Source organism: Blennius ocellaris (genome assembly GCF_963422515.1).
Source record: "Blennius ocellaris genome assembly, chromosome: 13".
Classification (NCBI taxonomy): domain Eukaryota; kingdom Metazoa; phylum Chordata; class Actinopteri; order Blenniiformes; family Blenniidae; genus Blennius; species Blennius ocellaris.
Window position 1 is genome coordinate 5,745,296 of NC_137662.1, and position 14,942 is coordinate 5,760,237.

Genomic DNA, 14,942 nt, shown 5'->3' on the forward strand with positions numbered 1-14,942 from the left:
ACAACCAAAACCAGAGCTAAAACAAAACAGAAAAACACTCAATTAAAAGACTAAAACAAAGATAGCCTGTAACTTTGAACAAATCAAAAACAGATGCAACTTCATATCCTTATTCACAACTGATTTCTTCAGTTTTCTTTTGAGAATTGTTCTCCTAATTTCAAGAGTTATTTGTTCTATTTCCAGAGATCAGTTTTTGCTACACAGCGCGAAACAACGAAGGTGGGAATATAATACTACTTTTTGTGAAGTATGTGAACGCCCCTTCCCTGAAGCACATACGGGAACTTTATACAATCGGAGTTGCCAGGTTGGGGGGAAACTTCAGTAAGGACGTACCTTTGTGAAACATTTATTCATTTGTAAATTGCATATTTAAGCATTTGCCCCAAAAAATGAATCTGGTTAATGGAATACAATACATTACAATACAATACAATACAATACAATACAATACAATAGAAATACTCCCTTAATTCCATAGAGAACATCCTTTAAATAAATGGGTTTGCAAAAACTGTACTTTAAAAAAAACAGTTAATTCATGTGACTTGTAAAATTAGACAAAAACTGAAAACGGATTTTTTTTTTTTTTTTTGGTAAAACAACTATACTTGCATACGGGATACGCGCGTATGCCATGCACTGTTTGAGGGGGATGTCGCCGGTGCCGCGTCGCACGTGGCAACCCTCTGTGCGCCGCTCGCTCACGAGGTTCTTCTCAGCGGCTCGGAACGTGGCTTGGATGGACTGGTGAAATTTATCCACATTCTCTCACTAAGTCATCCGTTTCTGAGGTTCAGTAGAACGCCACCGACATGCCGGCGTATTTTCAACGGCCAGAGAATGCTCTCAAACGAGCGAACGGTGAGCGGAACCATTTTTCTTCGTTAAAGAACCCACTACGTGTCGCGCTAACGGTTAGCCGCCGGGCTAAATGCTAACTGTCTGGAGTGGCGCGGAGGCCTAGTCAGCACGAGCCGGCCTGAGTTTATTATGGTCCTCATCGTGATCAAAGTCAGTCACATTGTGAAAACAAAAGTGCGTTTCTAAGCTTGCATCAGTGTTGTAATGGTAACGAAGCGCCTGATAATCGCTGTCTGTTCGTTAGATTTGATAGTTGAGTCTACCGTTACGACACGGGACGGGCCTAACTAGTGTTTCGGATTAACTGGTTTCCCTGTTAACCGGTGGCCGTATTTCTTGAGTGCCTGCAGTTGCTGCTCGTAACAACGTCAGTCAATATAAGACTCACAAGTGTACCACACATTAAACACTTAATTGTGAATGCGGGTGAACGGCGTTCGTCTGGTTTATAACATCTGTCGCTCGCAGCAACAGCGGACGCTAAAGGAAGTCGGTCACCAGTTAACCGGAAGACCACTTCATCCGGAACACCGGACCGTATCTCACGTTAGCTTATTTTAGCGTTTTAACTCTTATGATGTCTTTGCACAGAGTTTCTCGAGGTTGGCAAGAAGCAGCCAGCCTTGGATGTCTTGTACGATGTCATCAAAAGCAAGAAACATCGGACATGGCAGAAGATCCACGAGCCTATTATGCTCAAGTACCTGGAGCTCTGCGTGGACCTGCGCAAGAGCCACCTGGCCAAGGAGGGTCTGTACCAGTACAAGAACATCTGCCAGCAGGTGCGTGTGGAGAAATCTGTGGTGTTTGAACTCGGCAGCCTCGTGTTTCCACAGGAGTAATCTCTCTTTGTGTGTCTAGGTCAATATCAAGTCACTGGAGGATGTGGTGAGGGCTTACCTGAAGCTGGCGGAGGAGAAGACTGAGACAGCCAAAGGGGAGTCCCAGCAGATGGTCCTGGACATCGAGGATCTGGACAACATCCAGACCCCAGAGAGGTTAGACCTGTGCAGTTTCCACTTCAGTTAAATTAAATTTTATTTCTATAGCGCCAAATACGACACAGCTCAACCTCAATAATCATAGGTGATGGTGGAAATGAAAAAAAAAAAAAAAATCCCTTTTTAAGAAACCTGTAGAATCAGACTGAGGTGCAGGCTTTCTGCCGCTCTGGTTTGGGTTAGTTAGATAGAAGGAGAGCAGCATGTAAACATACATAAATCCACTCACAGATATGATGGAAGCTCAGACCACGGACTTCCAGGTTGTTACCACAGTTTTAAATCTGAATTGTGAGTTTGTTGTTGTTTCCAGTGTGCTCCTGAGTGCCGTGAGTGGAGAGGACACTCAGGATCGTACCGATCGCCTGCTGCTCACTCCCTGGGTGAAGTTCCTGTGGGAGTCATACCGTCAGTGCCTGGACCTGCTGAGGAACAACTCTAAAGTGGAGCGCCTCTATCATGACATCGCTCAGCAAGGTAGGGACACACTCTACACCAGTTTTAGTATTTTGTAACTATTTTGCTGTCACGATGGGTAAAATGTATACACAAGCCGTATAAACTAGAGTGTATATGCCGTCTGTTTGACATGGTTATTTTCATTTGAAATTTAAGGCAGTAAGGTGTCAAAGTAATGCAAATGAAAATTGTTTTCAGTTGTGGCTCCATCTAAATTTTCGGTGAATCGTGTCCTAAAATCAACATCTGTCCTCGTTCCCCGCAGCATTCAAGTTCTGCCTCCAGTACACCCGGAAAGCAGAGTTCCGTAAGCTGTGTGACAACCTGCGCATGCATCTGGGTCAGATCCAGCGCCACCACAACCAGAGCACAGCCATCAATCTGAACAACCCAGAGAGTCAGTCCATGCATCTGGAGACACGCCTGGTGCAGCTGGACAGCGCCATCAGCATGGAGCTTTGGCAGGTTTGTCAGTGTTTTACAGTACATGAGTAATTGTCTCGTGGTCTGTTTGTGTTGTTGCAAAGGAATAATACAGGTCTGTGTTGCGTTCCTCTCACCAGGAAGCCTTTAAGGCTGTAGAGGACATCCATGGGCTCTTTGCTCTCTCCAAAAAGCCTCCCAAACCCCAGCTTATGGCCAACTACTACAACAAGGTGTCCACTGTGTTCTGGAAGTCTGGAAATGCTCTTTTCCATTCCTGCACCCTCCACCGGCTCTACCACCTTTCCAGAGAGATGCGGAAGAATCTGACTCAGGATGAAATGCAAAGGTTTGTCATTTTCCCGTGCCGAGAGTCTTCCTGATTAATGTGACCAGATGATAATCAACACCTTTGTCCCTATTCTCAGGATGTCCACCAGAGTCCTTTTGGCAACACTGTCCATTCCCATCACCCCCGAGCGTACGGACATTGCTCGGCTGCTCGACATGGACGGCATCATTGTGGAGAAACACCGCAGGCTGGCTACCCTCCTTGGCCTGCAGTCCCCACCCACCCGCCAGAGTCTCATCAATGATATGGTACAGCTTCATTGTTATTTAGAACATGTTTCTCAAAGTGTATTTATGAAAAACTGATTACACTGGTTGAACGATAGGAGGAATTTGAAGATAAAGTGAAAGCGTAGCTTCTTAAATGTCTAAATAAAGAATTTGTTTTGCTACTTGTGTTATAGGTGAGATTCAACTTGCTGCAGTACGTCGTACCTGACGTCAAAGAGCTGTACAACTGGCTGGAGGTGGACTTTCATCCTTTGAAGCTGAGTGGAAGAGTGACCAAGGTAAACCATCCGGCCACATGCAGCAGATGCAAACTCAAACCCTTGATACGATACTTACCGATTTAACTCGTGCTCGGCTTCTAGGTGTTGAACTGGGTGAGAGATCAAGCTGAGAAAGAAGCTGATCTGCAGCAATATGTGCCACACCTGCAGAATAACACCATCCTGAGGCTCCTGCAGCAGGTACTTCTATTTTTTCTCTTCTCACAATCTTTCCTGAATCTTGGTTGAATATGAGCTCACTCATGCACTCGGTCTCCAACATCAGGTCGCACAGATCTATCAAAGCATCGAGTTCAGCCGCCTGGCCACTCTGGTTCCATTTGTGGACGCCTTCCAGCTCGAGCGCTCCATTGTGGACGCTGCCCGACACTGTGACCTGCAAGTAAGAGGAAATTCACAGCGGTTGGATCGGTGATGGTGGATTCTTCGCACAGCTGAACATTTTGTTTCCCTCTTTAAAGGTCCGAATAGACCACAGCTCTCGAACTCTAAGCTTTGGCTCAGACCTGAACTACTCGACCAAAGAGGATGCTCCCGTCGGTCCTTTCCTGCAGAACATGCCGTCGGAGCAGATCAGAAACCAGCTGACCGCCATGTCTGCCTCTCTGGCTAAAGCCATCCACATCATCAAGCCAGCTTCCATCTTGGTGAGTTCACCCTCATAATTCTCATACGACGTTGTGTGACGTTTCAGCGTATTCGAAATTGACCTGTTCATAAACGGTTCCTCCCAATTCAGCAAGAGCGCGATGAGCACAACCAGCAGGCCATCGCCGCGTATCTGAAAAACGGCCGCAAGGATCATCAGCGCATCCTGGCCCGCCGGCAGACCATCGAAGAGCGAAAGGAGCGTCTGGAGAGCTTGAACATCCAGCGTGAGAAAGAGGAGCTGGAGCAGCGAGAGGCCGAGATGCAGAAAGTGCGCAAGGCGGAGGAGGAGCGTCTGCGACAGGAGGCAAAAGAGAGGGAGAAGGAGCGCATCATGCAGGAGCACGAGCAGATCAAGAAGAAGACGGTCCGCGAGCGGCTGGAGCAGATCAAGAAGACAGAACTCGGGGCCAAAGCCTTCAAGGATATTGACATCGAGGTAAAATGCAGACAAGAAAACAAGAATCATGACCTGCTCGGTGATTGTTCTTACAAAATGACTAATCATCTGCTTGTGCGCAGGACCTGGAGGAGCTGGATCCAGACTTCATCATGGCCAAACAGGTGGAGCAGCTGGAGAAGGAGAAGAAGGAGCTTCAGGAGCGTCTGAAGAATCAAGAGAAAAAGGTAACTGAAGGATCAATCGTCGCTCAATTATGAATCGTATAAAACTGGCCTGGACACTCACGGTTTTATTTTGTTTGCCAAACAGATCGACTACTTTGAGAGGGCAAAGCGCCTCGAGGAGATTCCTCTCATCAAGCAAGCTTATGAGGAGCAACGTGTCAAGGACATGGAGCTGTGGGAACTCCAGGAGGAGGAGCGGGTGGGATATGAAATACAAACAACATAGTGATCAGCTGCAGATATCCGAGCTGTTGGTGAGAGATGTGACTGACAAGAGTGTGTCTGTCTTTTCCCCCCTCAGATTAGTAACATGAAGGTTGAACGGGAGAAAGCTCTGGAACACAAGAAGCGCATGTCTCGGATGGTGGAGGACAAGGACGGCTTCCTGTCCAAGATTACCGCTGCCCGCAGCTTCATTTATGAGGTAGGAGCAGTCGGCCTCGCCTCCGGCTCATGAGCCAGATCTCGGGTTTGTTTCACGCTCACTTCCTTGTCTTCAAAGGAAAAACTGAAAGCCTTCGAGGAGCGCTTGGTCGAGGAGAGGAAGACGCGTCTGGAAGAAAGGAAGAGGCAACGCAAAGAGGACAGGCGCAACGCTCACTACCTCCAGAAAGAAGAGGAGGCGCAGCGGATCCACGAGGAGCAGCTCAAGAAGGGTGATTGAGTTTTGTTCCTACAGCCTGAATACATGCTATGGATGTGAACCAGAAGAGTGTTTGCCGGGACGTCCGATCGCAGCCACTCCCCCCGGTGTGCTACGCTGCGCCGTCATTTCCCACCGGAGCTCAGTGCCGGCTGTTGTCGGATGTTGCAGAGCGTGACGAGCGCGAGCGCGTCGAGCAGGAGCAGCGAGAGGAGGAGGAGAAGGAGTACCAGGAGCGCCTGCGCAAGCTGGAGGAGCAGGAGCGGAAGCAGCGCGCCCGTCAGCAGGAGATCGAGGAGCGAGAGCGACGCCGGGACGAGGAGAGGAGGGGCCCGCCAGAGGAGAAAGCTGCCAAGGTCCAGGAACAAACATCTGTATTTATTTTCACTGATTTTAATTTTCTGTAAAAATCTTTTTATTTCACTTGATTGTAATGTCTTGTTGAACAATCTGGACGAAGTCAAAGGAAAACACACGTGCATAGTGTGACGTGGTCGTGGAGGAACGTCGGGAGCGTTTTAACAGACGTGCTGCTTCTACAGGAGTGGCCCGAGAAGGAGGAGGGAGGCTGGAGGAAGCGCGGCGAGGGAGAGCCCGAGTCGGAGTGGCGTCGCTCTGCACCTGAGAAGTGAGTCGTGATCGTCACCACACTCTGCCGCGCTGCGGCGTCTCCTTCGCATTTCGTCTTTAACGTGGCATGCTTTCCGCAGGGAAAGGAAGCCGGAAGGCCAAGAGGAGGACCGGGAGGAAAAAGAGACGCCCTTCAGACGGGCAGATGGTCCGCGACGAGGTGGAGACGACAGAGGGCCCCGTCGAGGCTTCGATGACGACCAGCCCCCCCGCAGAGGGCTGGACGAGGACCGTCCCGCCCGCAGAGGGTTCGACGAGGACCGTCCCGCCCGGAGAGGGTTCGACGAGGACCGTCCCGTCCGCAGAGGGTTCGACGAGGACCGTCCCGTCCGCAGAGGGTTCGACGACGACCGTCCCGCCCGCAGAGGGTTCGACGACGACCGTCCCGCCCGCAGAGGGTTCGACGACGACCGGGGTCTCAGGAGGGGCACGGATGAAGACCGCCCCAGGCGAGCCTTCGAAGAGCGCGGGTCAAGGCGCGGCTTCGATGACGAAAGAGGCTCTCGCAGAGGCATGGATGACCTCAGGGGTCCCCGACGCGGGGCTGATGATGACTGGGGCCGTAGGGGAGATGAAGACCGAGGTGGAAGGAGGGGCATGGACGACGACGACGACGACGCCAAACCGTGGAAGCCACTGGGCCGACCTGGTAAGTCTGTGGAAACACTTGAGCGGGGAGGAGCAACAGCTCCAGGTCAAAAACCTTGTTTACACAACGATTTATGGGAAAACTCAAAACTTTTAAAGCGTTTTGGGTGCTCGGAGCCGCAAATCATGCAGATTTGCCAACTCGGCAGCACCCACGAGAGTCCCAGCGTGTTAACTACATTGTTTTCAGTGTTTCGTCCTCCAAACGTTGTGTACACGAGGTCAAAGGGTAGGTGTTAAACGTCGGGGCATCATTGTGGTTTAGGTGGCTGGCGTGAGCGGGAGAAAGCTCGAGAGGACAGCTGGGGGCCGCCGCGCGGTGGGTCCCACAATGACGGGGAGGACGGCGAAGAAGAGGACCGATCCAGTGACCGTCGGCCACCAAGGTGAGTCTGAAATACGATCTTCTTACATGTCACACTTGCAGAGGCTTCCCAGTTCCATTGATGGCATTCGTGTGTACCGACAGAGAGGAGGGCGTGTGGAGGAGAGGGGGCACGGAAGAAACCAGCAGCTGGAGGGATTCTCGCAAGGAAGAAGGGGGCGAACGTGGCGAACGCGACGACCGCCGCGAACGCGACGACCGCGGTGACCGCGACGAACGCCGGGACAGAGACCGCCGTGACGATCGCGAGAGCAGAGCCCCGCCCAGAGAGCAAGAAGAGGGTAAGTGGGGCAGCAGCGCCGTTCAAGCTTCACTATAGTATGATGAGAGGTCAGGTGGATTGAAAACGCTCCAAATGCACACAGAAATATAAAGTTGTCGCGTTCAGCCAGCAGGGGGCAGTGTTTATGTATTTAAAGTTGTTAAAGACTCCAGAACCACAGCAGTCTGCCCTGGACACATCCTAACACTGATATTTCGTCACCCAGGAGGAGGCTCGTGGCGTCGCGGGGGCGAGGAGAAGCGTGAGGAGCGACCGAGGGAACGAGAGGGTGAACGCGACGGCGAGGGGGAAAAGGCGGCCTGGCGCACCGATAAGGACATCCAACGCCGCACCAAGAACGAGACGGACGACGACGGCTGGACCACCGTCCGCCGCTGAGCGCCGCCTCCCGCCTCCCGGAGCGATGGTTGAAGAAAAAAAAGTAATCCAGTATCCAAGCAGACCGATTTGTTACATCATCACTCCTCTAACGTGTGTCGTTTCTTTGAATTTCCAATATTTGTAGACCAAAACGTTCACATGGTTTTATTTTGTTTTACTTTGAACACCGTTAGCCAGTGGACTCGTGTGCAGAGAACGACTCTCCTCCTCTTTGGTTCGTCGTGTTTTAATGAAGTTAACCGACCAATAAACCTGTAAACCTTCAATTCAAACTGAAGTGCGTCACCATCTGCCTCGATTGAAGACTGCTCCTCAGACTTCTGCTCTTCGCCCAACATGAGACGCTTCTGGTCTCTTAATAAATAAAACTAGTGATATGTTTTGATGTGCATGCTCAGAGTAATGAAATGGTTTCGCCTGATAAACAATGTGTGCTTCTATCTTGCTGCAGTCTGAGTGTTAAACCAGGTTGATGTGTACAGATGAAGCCACTATGAATAAAGCTGACCGGCCTCCTGCTCCACCTTTCAGTCTCTAACGGGCTTTTATTCCAACATGTCAGCCAAATGATTACAGTCATTCTTGTTTCTTGACTTGGTAGTTGATCAACTCAAATGCAACAAATAATATCCCAAGTAATTCAAGTTAATTTCCTTGATGTAAAATAATTTCCCCCTCTGGGATTATTAATCCTGTCTTGGAAATTTTTTTATTTGATTTCTATAAAGTTTACTGGGTTTAATTCTCTCCTGTGATTGGGGAAAAAACCCCACAGCTATTGAGTCTGAAGTGTATTTTAGCTGTGATAAATGTGGCTTGACGCTGCTCCTCTGTCTACATGTGTTGCATGTTTTCCCTTCGTGACCTCACTTGGGGAAATGACCCCTCCCTCTGGTAGTGGACACTCACTACTAGAAGCCCAATTGGGTGAAAACCCCGTCCAATCTGGCAACACTGATCTCCCCCATCAGACGTTCTCAGTCTAAAAGTGCCTCTGACTTTTAGTCTGGCTGCAATTCAGGACCAAGGCGATTTGGGGAAATAAGACTTTTTATTTGTACTGCGCTTTTCAGGACACTCGAAGACACTTCACCACGTCACATTATGAAATACGAAATAACATTTTAAATACGCTCTGAATACAATGTTGTTTGAACTCTTGACTCCTCGGTGAAATTGTTTAAAAACTGTCGAATGTGGGACATTTAAGTGTCGTGTTATTAACATGAAAGACAATTTAATGCAGTGATTGCTGATTGATATTTGGTTTTTTTTCCCCATTTGTGCTTCTTTGGAGTCTAGAGTGTTAATTTTTACCTTAAGATTTCATCCACGAGCTTTATTCACTGATCTTTTGTTAATGGTGCTTCTTAAATTTCTGTTATTAATCTTTTTTTTTTTTTTTTAAATAGGGGAATACATAGTGGACATATAAGATATTACACCCCCCCCCCCCCCCCCCCCCCCCTTAAAGGGACCAAACGGCAAGAATAATAGAAAATTGTCTCTGACAGCAATAATGATAATAAAATATGAACATCTTAATAAACATAGGAATAGAATAAGAGGGGAAGAAAATAGCAAGTAGTTAAAAAAACATTTTTTATAAGGAATGTATACACAAGTATAGGCAGCCAAAATCTATATAGATAAGAGTAAGAGTAGAAAAAAACCCAAAATAGAATAAACCTGAAATGTTAAGGCCAGGAAAGTAACACAAGAGTCCTGAAGGAACATCAGGTCTGATCGCCTTCTTGCCCACCACCAGAAACATATTTGTTCACATTTAAAAATACAAGCGAATGTTCCTCATCAGAATATCTACACTTTCTAAATTTGGAGTAACGAAGAGGTGAACCGGATTCTATAAGACGATTTCCTGCAAATTCACGAGTCGGTGGTCAGAAACTCTCATTTTAACTAATATTTCAACATTTTCCTCTCACCTTCTAAATGTACGACAGTTGCATATTTCCTCCCCCATCTTAAAATAATTCTGAATAAATAAATATAAAAATAGTAACATTTCAAGCTCTTAAGTAGATTCAGGCTTTATACCTGCTGAGTCAGTTCATAATGACGGCAGATGTGTAACAACTTAACCCAGAATAAATCTGATGTAATAATTGTTTCTTGGCTCCAAAGAAGAAAGGTTAAAGGTCAATGTTCCTCTTGACTCTGGCCACTCAGGACATCAAAGCAGGTAGAAATCAGGGAGTCATTATGGACCCGAGCTGAATTTCACCAGCCACGTTCACACAATAACAAATTCAACACACCTCAGTATCACTTAAAGGCTTTCTGACTCGACAAGATTCAGACAAACTCGTCCGTGTGTTTATTTTCAGCAGGCTGGATTATTATAGCTGTTTAAAATTTGTCACCAACGTGCAACCTTCTGCTCATGCCACAATGTCGATGTAAATAAATGTGCCTTTTCCCCCAAAATAAAACACCCACTCAAGTTATAAACTGTATTTATTCTCTCTCAAAAAAATGAACTAAAAGCGGAGTTTTATAATATTTTATTGTATTTATTTGAAACGCGCGAGCTGTTTGGGTGCAGTCTGGCTGCAGTTTCTGGTTGTGGCCGCTGGAGGTCGCTGCAGCATCGTGGAGAGGAGAGGACAGGCGCGCTCTGCCGCTCAGTGGGAATAACAGTGAAGAGAAACGCAGCGGGAATAGAGGAGCCAATTACTAGAACCAGGAGGAGAAAACTTCAGCATAACATTAAAAAAAAAAAGTCAACAATACAGGACGTTTGGTTCTTGAAAAACAAGTTAAGTCTAAACTCATTAATTTGCCCTTTTTTGTGTTCATTTACAAAGATGATCGAACTGCAATATGGACGATATATAATAATCCTAAAAAAATATGTATCAAATGAGCAGCTGATATTTTATTAGTAGGTGATATTTTAAATAGACAAGACGAATGAAAGAACGCAGCGACTTTACACAAAATGTAAATGTTTCTGCAAAGACACGATACACACTATTAGGTGCGTTTAAAAAAACCCAACATAAATCTGGTGTGTGTGTGTGTGTGTGTGTGTGTGTGTGTGTGTGTGTGTGTGTGTGTGCGTGCGTGCGTGCGTGCGTGCGTGTGTCTTGGTGTGTTTTATATCTGCTGCTGCTAAATTGACATATCTCTTATAATAATAATAATAATAATAATAATAATAATAATAATAATAATAACAATAATAATATAATAATAATAATAGAGTTCAGAATTAAACATCTTGGTACACAATTCCTTTAAAACTAGGCACCCTTGTATTTAATGACAAACACACCAAAATACAAGGGAAAATAAATAATGATAAAAGAATGACTGAATAAATGTCCTGTTTGGCGGTGTCCGGGAGACGTCAGGTCATTTCCCAGCAGAATCGTGAGGACCGAAACTCTGCGCTGTCCTCTTCTGGATGTGTGTATTATCTGTGTGCGGAGGCCACGGCTGCCGTCACTCACTCTCTCACACATTAAGTGTGACACACGGGCGCATCAGTGTGTGTCTGAATATTGTCCATCTTCACGTTGTGTCCCAAAAAGAAAAAAAATCGAAAAACTCCCCAACATTAACAAAAAAGTTGGTCCCTGCTTGTTTAATCATCCAAAAGACTATTATTGTTTTGGGGGGGAGAATGAGAAGAATAATTAAAAACAAGAAACAAAAAACATTTCTCTGCAAATCTTCACTCATAAAACAATTAAAACTAAAATTAAACGAGCCCATTTGATTGCGGGGTGAAGTTTGAGTCCTGCGTGTGTTTACCACCTTAATAGAGCCAATTTGCAATTTGCGCAACATTGTTGTGCGTAATTAAAGAATAATGACTTAGTGGCAGTAACGAGACTATAAGCGGAGCTCTGAACGGTCGCGGGCCTCACGTGCTACCTTCAGCTCTCTTTCTTGCTGCTTCACATCAACGTGTTATTAAAAGTCCCGGAGATCTTTTCATTTTTTTTTTTCAATTTTTTTTTTTTTTTCCTCCCTTTTCGGCGTCTATGTGTTTGGACGTGCGTGCGTGCGCAACGCGCGCACGCGGGGGGCTCCTCTCCTCTGGACGAATCGGTTCCGTGTTGCGCGCTCGAGTCCGCCTCCCCGCGCCCCTGCTTCCCCATTGACGCACTTTTTAAGCGTCTTCCCACTTCTCCACCTTAAGGCGAGCAGCAGCAGCGGCGGCGACCAATCACCATGCCATTACAGCCTTCAGAGGAAGCTGTTTATGGGGCTGCAGCGCTAATTAGGCTCATGAACTAACAAATCTGCCCGCACGAAGCCGGCGAGGAAAACGATCACATCCATGGATTAGTCTGGGAGCAGCCGGACACTTTTTATTTGGGCTTTTTTTTTTTCCTCGAAGCAGTCGCGTTGTTTTTTTTTCTCTCCCCCAAAAAAACTTATTTACTGCGCAGAAACTTTCCCCCTTTTCTTGGGTGTGGAGTATTTTTTTTTTTTTTTTTTTTTTTTTTTAAAAGCAAGAGCACCTCCGACAACTTTAACTTAAACTGGGGAATCTGGACTATCAGACCATGTTTCAACCGACACCCAAGAGGTGTTTCACTATAGAGTCTTTAGTGGCGAAGGATAATCCGATACCGGCGTCCCGCTCCGAGGAGCCCATCAGGCCAGCGGCTCTCAGCTATGCAAACTCCGGCCAGATGAATCCCTTTCTCAACGGCTTTCACTCCAGCGGCAGGGGCGTCTACTCTAACCCGGACTTGGTGTTCGCCGAGGCGGTCTCGCACCAGCAGAACTCCGCCGTGCCGGTGCATTCGGTGGCGCCGCCGCACGCGCTGGCCGCTCACCCGCTCTCGTCCTCACACAGTCCGCACCCTCTTTTTGCCAGCCAGCAAAGGGACCCCTCAACTTTCTACCCCTGGTTATTACACAGATATAGGTACTTGGGTCACAGATTTCAAGGTAAGGTTCATTTGGATCACTTTTACGCACGAAAAGCGCGAACTTGTGTGATTTTTTTTATTTCCTCCTTAATTCTTATTCTTACAATAATAATAAGCGCCGAGAGTTGCAAGGAAACGGAATATTAAAAAACAAACAAACAGTTAAGCTCTTTAAAATCTGCAGCAGCCAAACAAACAATTGAAGTAGAATAACACATCATTAACGAATCCCTTCGATTTAGGAAAAAAGTAAACAGAAAAAAACATTTCTTGGAAGATGCGTGCAGCTTGTCTGCTGCGAGGGGTTAAAACCAGACCAACAGAAACTGACATGTTTGTACACAGTTTGTCTGCAGGTTATATATAGCATATGATCTATATTCACACCTGAAATCTAAACCAAGCACCACTGTTGTGCGGTTTATTACACAATATTCACGCAAAGACGCGTTTTTGTTTTTATTTTAAATGTGAGGGGGGAAAAAACACTTTGGATGGGGTTTATATTTTGTGATTCTCAATTTTAAAAGAAAATATTAAATTCACATTTTATTTATTTGTATTAGTTGGATTTGGGCTGCATGTTGTTTATTTAGTTTTTTAGGTCCTCAGTTTATTATATTTTTTAGAATAAATGCAACATTATTATTACATTTTATCATTCATTTTAGATCAATTTTAGAACAGGTGCTTGTAAATTAACCTTCATTTTGATGTGATTTCATGGAGCCCAGCGTTTGCTTTGTTTTGTTTCGCCCTACCTGCCAAGATGACAAATGCTGAATCACAAAGAAATCAATAAATTAAAAAAGGAAATTACAAACATGCACGTTGTCGATCATTTCAGTTATTTCGTTCGTTTCCAGACGTTAATAACGAGAACAACTAACAATATTACCTCATTGTGTCGCTGTGTGTTCGGGGCCTGTTTGTTATGGAAATGTCACTATCTTATCCAGGACTATTTTTACAAAACAAAATACCAACGCTCGTGGTTTTGTGCTCGTTCCCAGGTAATGAAACGAGTCCAGAGAGCTTCCTTTTGCACAACGCGCTGGCCAGAAAGCCCAAAAGAATCCGGACAGCTTTTTCGCCCTCGCAGCTTCTGCGGCTCGAACACGCGTTTGAGAAAAACCATTACGTGGTGGGAGCGGAGAGGAAACAGCTCGCTCACAGCCTTAGCCTCACAGAAACTCAGGTAAGAACAAAAAAAAAAAAAAAAAAGCCCAAACAAAACAAAACAAAAACACGCACTTTTATTCTTCACCTTCGACATCACGCGCATTTTCAAGCTGCTTCTTTTTTGAGCGTGTTTCATCGTTTCACGTGGTTTATTCTATAAAGCGTACGCTGTCTCACACCCTGAGTGATGTTTAAGAACTCCATGTGCCGTTTTGCTTCATTTTGCTTAAATGTGGTGCCGCCGTGCGTCAAAGCAGCCTGTGAAACAACTGGACATTTACGCGCTGAAACCAAAGAATGGCTGCGCTGTTTACGGAACAATAATTTGAAATAATCACCTATTAAATTGTTTAACGGGTGGTCCATAAACGCACGCTGTCACCTGGAGACAGAAGCTTTTTTTCTCGCTGGATCAAATCCACCCTCATTGTTTGGGCCTAACCTCGTTTCAGGAGGGGTTGAATTACTTTGTTTTGGGGAGGGGGGGAGAATGTTGCCTTTCAAAATGGAGGGCAAATTAACCAGTTAACCATTTTATGGGATAGTCGACACAAAGAGCGAGGCGGGTTCCCCGGATTGCCTCTGCCATATTTAAGATGCCGTTTGAGCCCATCGGCCGCTGTCTTTTGTCCGCTTTGGACGGCGGGGCCTTTGGAGGAGCTGAAGGGAGAAATGAACCGTCACACACTTCAATTAGTCCACTGAAGGCTTATTAAATGCACCTCAGTTGCCGTTTAAGAGCTTAACAAGGAGCTACAAAAGGGAGCTGATAATTTATCGATTTGGATAATTCCCCGAAGCTCCGATCGTTTAAAAGAGTCCAACAAAAAAAGAAACAGGTTAAATGTAGTTTGGATTTAATTGTCAGCATTAAAAAAAAAAACCTAAACCTATTAATACATCAAAAACAATGACCTGTCGTTAAGGTTTCTCCACACAAAATGAAAACAAATTAATTTGTTGCACCTCTTTGTCTTTATTTCTGTTCG

The 14,942-nt window shown here is 46.0% G+C and overlaps 2 protein-coding genes across 2 annotated transcripts in view; both read left to right on the forward strand.

The window, feature by feature from the left end:
* Window positions 1-714: 714 nt before the first annotated feature.
* On the forward strand, window positions 715-8,383 carry eif3s10 (eukaryotic translation initiation factor 3, subunit 10 (theta)). The gene is made up of 22 exons (XM_080507768.1): window positions 715-867; window positions 1,459-1,649; window positions 1,729-1,865; window positions 2,182-2,345; window positions 2,593-2,792; window positions 2,891-3,099; window positions 3,179-3,350; window positions 3,506-3,610; window positions 3,695-3,793; window positions 3,879-3,995; window positions 4,075-4,260; window positions 4,353-4,700; window positions 4,784-4,888; window positions 4,974-5,087; window positions 5,190-5,312; window positions 5,391-5,544; window positions 5,703-5,887; window positions 6,074-6,159; window positions 6,242-6,810; window positions 7,075-7,195; window positions 7,279-7,475; window positions 7,683-8,383. The coding sequence occupies exons 1-22, from the start codon at window positions 819-821 to the stop codon at window positions 7,853-7,855; spliced, it is 3,804 nt and encodes a 1,267-aa protein (XP_080363894.1). The 5' UTR covers window positions 715-818; the 3' UTR covers window positions 7,856-8,383.
* A 4,016-nt stretch (window positions 8,384-12,399) lies between these two features.
* Window positions 12,400-14,942, forward strand: part of emx2 (empty spiracles homeobox 2) — a gene marked incomplete at both ends in the record, with an annotated part of 6,547 nt that continues 4,004 nt past the window's right edge. Inside the window, 2 exons of the mRNA XM_080507380.1 lie at window positions 12,400-12,790; window positions 13,785-13,969. Of these exons, the coding sequence (XP_080363506.1) occupies window positions 12,400-12,790; window positions 13,785-13,969 (576 nt within the window). The remainder of the gene's footprint in view (window positions 12,791-13,784; window positions 13,970-14,942) is intronic.